This window comes from Berghia stephanieae, chromosome 7 (genome assembly GCF_034508935.2).
Source record: "Berghia stephanieae isolate SIO BIC M18660-M18661 chromosome 7, UCSD_Bste_1.3, whole genome shotgun sequence".
Classification (NCBI taxonomy): domain Eukaryota; kingdom Metazoa; phylum Mollusca; class Gastropoda; order Nudibranchia; family Aeolidiidae; genus Berghia; species Berghia stephanieae.
In genome coordinates this window covers 35,461,310-35,466,309 of record NC_088366.1, presented here as the reverse complement: position 1 = coordinate 35,466,309, position 5,000 = coordinate 35,461,310, and the positions used below count along the sequence as shown (strand labels likewise).

Here is a 5,000-nt window from a genome sequence, read left to right as displayed (position 1 = left end):
GAACATTTTGGACAGACATGACAGAAAAAGTCCCACTTACCACAGACATTACAAAACAAGGCACACTTGTCACGGGCCCACTCAGGGTATTCACCACAAGCAGCTTTGCCATAAGCACGACAGTCTGTCAGCTTGTCATTGCATGTACGATCCGGAGTTGGGGCTCCTAAAAATAAAAAAGGATACAGAATGATTAAATCAATTCATTGATATTACTGTTCGATCCCAGATATAGTCGAGATTTTTTTCTGACCCCCTTTCCACCCAGCAGTGATCGGGTAGCTGATTCTGTTAGATCTGATGGGAAGTACAATGTGATAAACTAGCGTCTTATATAAAACGCAGCAAGCAAATGCTATTGTTTCTTTCACGCAACAAAACACGGGACAAACTCCGACTGTATGGTCCCAATGACTCTGAAAGACACACACACAGACAGACACACATACATACATACGCACACACACACACACACACACACACACACACATATATATATATATCAAATGTCCAAGAGCGAATTTACAGTTAAAATGATCGGAGTTAAAACATTGGAATTATCTACAAATTAAAACATTAAAGCATCAATATACCTTTTATAGATATTTACATCTTTACACTTTTATAATCTGTATGTCCCTTAATTTACACTAGATTAGTCTTACATCCTACAATATTATTACACTATATATACCTATTACCAAATTTTACTTTACTACATTATATTTACGTATATTATGTTTATGTATGTATCATTGTCGGCATTTTATATATCTGTACAAAAATTTCCTTTTGGATGAATAAAGTACATTATTATTATTATTATTATTATTATTATTATTATTATTATTATTATTATTATTATTATTATTATTATTATTATTATTATTAAAAATTATTATTATTATTATTATTATTATTATTATTATTATTATTATTATTATTATTATTATTATTATTATTATTATTATTATTATTATTATTATTATTATTATTATTATTATTATTATTATTATTATTATTATTATTATTATTATTATTATTATTATTATTATTGGAAATATAACAAATAAACAACAACAAAAAATTCCAACACTTATATTCTAGACTATAGATTCAGTTTTCGGCATCTCAAAATCACCCTAATGCTGTACCGATTTGAAACGGTGGGTCACGTTTATTGTTCCTATACAAAAATAAACATACCAACACCATTCCCACTGATGGATCCGTCTCCAGTTACGATCCCAGTAACTGTCTCAAACTCACACACTGGGGCAGCACAACAGTCTCCTGGCTTCTTGGTCAGCTGGCAGTTATTGGGTACATTTTGGTAAGTTGGGCAACTGGGATGTGTAATGAGACAAATTTATAAGATCAATGGAAAAGAACTCTCTCCTTTGTGAAACTTATTATGGCCGTCTCAAAATTATTTTAAAATGTTCATGCCAGCTTAAGTTATTAAGCAGAATTTGAAAATATTCAAAACATTTTATTTGCAAAATTTTATTTGAAAACTCATAAAATATCAATGTCTTTGTGAACATGATCTTACCAACTATGTAATGTTGATTATAAGACTATCCTTTAAATGCTTTATAGGATACCTCATAAATACGTAATCTCTATAACATGGTGTGTAATACATTCATAGAATGTATTTTACAATTCCTAAAAAGATAAAGAAAACAATTTTATCCATATGACAATGTAAATTTATAACTGACAATTTTATACTACAGAAGGTATTGAAAACTAAATACATGGGTCAAATTGTTGTACATTTATATTCATTCATCATGATTTTATGCAGATATTTTATTTCTTTATGGTAAAATCTCCGTGATAGTGTAAATAACTCACTAAGATTGGCACACGTGAACTCCCAACTGAGCATTGGTACATGTACATCTCAGGTCACAGCCAACCTCCCATGTCTGTCCATCATAGTATTGCTTGCCTCCATACACGCACATCTCTGTTTCAAGACAAAAATATGTTTTTTTATCAACTAGGGTAAAATCTGAAAATCTCTATGTGAAACAGTGCCAGACAAAGCAGAAATAAATATTTAAAAGACAATGAAAGGTTCATCGAAAAATAAAGGAACCTTCTTCAGCTGGAGAGCAAACCTATGACCTTCTGAAAACGGGTGGAAAACGTTACCGTTTACATTACAGAGATTGCTCAGATGCATTATATAGTATATTCACTCACATGTTTGTTTATATAATATCATTGCAGGAGAGAGAGCGAGAGAGAGAGAGAGCGAGAGGAAGAGAGAAAGAGAGAGAGAGAGAGAGAGAGAGAGAGAGAGAGAGAGAGAGAGAATTTTCGTTCATTGCTAATCTTAAGTATTCTTTTCTTTTCCTCTGAAATCTTACTTTATTTTATTTTATTTATCTTATATAATAATAATAATAACAATAATAATAATAATAATAATAATAATAATAATAATAATAATAATAATAATAATAATAACAATAATAATAATAATAATAATAATAATAATAATAATATAATAATAATAATAATAATAATATAATAATAAATAATATATAATGACGATGATGATGATGATGATGATGATGATGATGATGATGATGATGATGATGATGATGATGATGATGATGATGATGGCGACGATAGATCTTTATTGTCCATAAATATGGCAATTTGTCATTTAATTTAGTTGCACGCGCCATACATGATACGATAAAGAGGAAATACATCACAGACATTCTTCTTCTTCTTCTTCCCGCTCTCTCTCTCTCTCTCTCTCTCTCTCTCTCTCTCTCTCTCTACCCCTCTCTCTCTCTCCTCTCTCTCTCTCCTCTCTCTCTCTCTCTCTCTCTCTCTCTCTCTATTTCTCTCAACAACGACTGATGAATTCATACTTACCGACACCCTGAAGGTTGTATCCTTTGCCAGATCCCCGAGTTGATGTAATTTTCTGTTGAAAATCACAAGTAGGCTTGAGACAGCACTCGTTGGGGACGGCAATCAGGGTGCATTCTTTTGGAAGATTCTTGTAGACTGGACACCTAAATGATCAAATTGCAATATCTCTGCTATAAAACCTGTAATCAAACTAGAAAACTATCAGAACAATACTCCCGTTTAAGGTTAACTTGTGATAATTGTAACCTAAAGCATGCTCGTGTTTTTATTATGAATTCAAAATCATTCTCTTAAAAGTCATTTGCAAATATATATATATATATATATATATATATATATATATATATATATATATATATATATATATATATATATATATATATATATACACGGGCGGTCTGTTATATTTTTTTTGTTTTCAACATCACATACAAACATAATACATGAAAAGAAAGCTTAGAATCTGAGCTACGTATCGAACCAATATTTTTCCCATAATTGCCATCACGAGCAACGCATAGCTGCCAAAGCCGAACTATTTGGCGCATGCCGTCAACGAGGAAGCCCGGTGATTTTGCTCTCTGCCATTGACGAACGTCTGCCACTACCTCGAAATCACTGCTGTATTGGTTTCGTTTCAAATAATTCTTGAGCTGGGGTAACAAAGGATAGTCAGATGGGGCAGGATCTGGACGAAATGCAGGGTCGGGGAGCTGCTGTAGCGTCGGAAGTTTGAACCGAATTTGATGACTAGTGTGTGGTTGCGCATTGTCCTGCTACAATCTCGAATCTCTACCATCTCGAACCCGTGCGAGTCTATTTTGAAGGCTCGTAGAGTTGAGACATATTGTAAGGAGTTCACTGTTTGCCCTTGTTCAAGAAATTACATGTGATCTATGCCGTCCATTTCCTAGCAAAAGATAAACAAGACTTCATTTCTCGCAATTACAATGACTTTTAATTTCCTTGGGCGTGGAGAAGATTTATACTTGTACTCCATTGACTGTACTTTGGTTTCTGGGTCGTAGCGGTGGACCCAAGATTCATCACCAGTCACATTTTCATGCAGAAAAGTCTCTCCATCCATGTCATATACGAGTAGTTTCATATGTTGGGTACAAATGTCTGTTCTCTGCACTTTCAAGACCTTGTTTTGTTTACTAGCAGGGATTCTAAATCTTAATTTTACACTGGCTGCCATCATTTACTAAGTACATTGTCAAACGCCAAAATTTTCTGAATTGAGAGATGCAGTATTATATATTATATTATATTCTATTTTATTATATTACTTTTGGAGTTACATAGCCATAACTATTTCTAGCAAAACAGTGAATACAGTAGTTTTGATATTTGGGTGAGCATTATAGATATTATGTTATAATATATTATAATATAATATCTATAATGCTCACCCAAATATTAAAACTACTGTATTCACTGTTTTGCTAGAAATATTTATGGCTATGTAACTCCAAAAGTTGTGTCCCTTGAAAGATTAAATTTTGACATACATCACACTACCAACTCGTGTTCATGGCATATGACCAAGTCCCAAATATGGAGTTCAAACAAAGTTTTAATGTAAGTAATCTTATTGCGAACTGACAAATAATGAAGAAAAAAGACCACTATACTATACTGACTTGTTATAGCATCTGTAGGAGCCTGTGTCCCCGTCCTCACAGACGCACTCATAATCACAGCCATCCTGCCATTTTTCACTATGACTGTACTCACGGCCTTTGTAGAAACACTTTCCATCTTGAAAGTTGAGAAAAAAAAAGAAAAACATTTCAAAAAGCAAACATGTGGATAATGGAAGAGAATCTGCATTATAGTTCGACAATTTCAAAGGTGAAAAAGAGAATTTGTTTACAGAAGAAAAGTTAAATTAACGAAGTGATAGATTGCATTCACTAAAAACGGTTTCAAAAGTCGTCTTCACCTTTTGCTCAAATATATTATTGAATCTTTTTCGGTGCTCTTTCAGTTGTATAAAACAAATTCTTCAGATTTTTTTTCTTTCACCTAGAATTCCAGAAAGACTGAATTCTGAACACTTGATACCTGTGTTTTATCTCTACAGCCAATAT

The 5,000-nt window shown here is 32.5% G+C and overlaps 1 protein-coding gene across 1 annotated transcript in view; it reads right to left on the bottom strand.

Moving 5' to 3' along the window:
• The window catches only part of LOC144976536 (uncharacterized), a 109,189-nt gene that overhangs the window by 86,138 nt on the left and 18,051 nt on the right, over positions 1-5,000 (bottom strand). Inside the window, 5 exon segments of the mRNA XM_078920831.1 lie at positions 41-166; positions 1,207-1,346; positions 1,864-1,978; positions 2,905-3,047; positions 4,551-4,668. Coding sequence (XP_078776957.1) covers positions 41-166; positions 1,207-1,346; positions 1,864-1,978; positions 2,905-3,047; positions 4,551-4,668 — 642 coding nt within the window.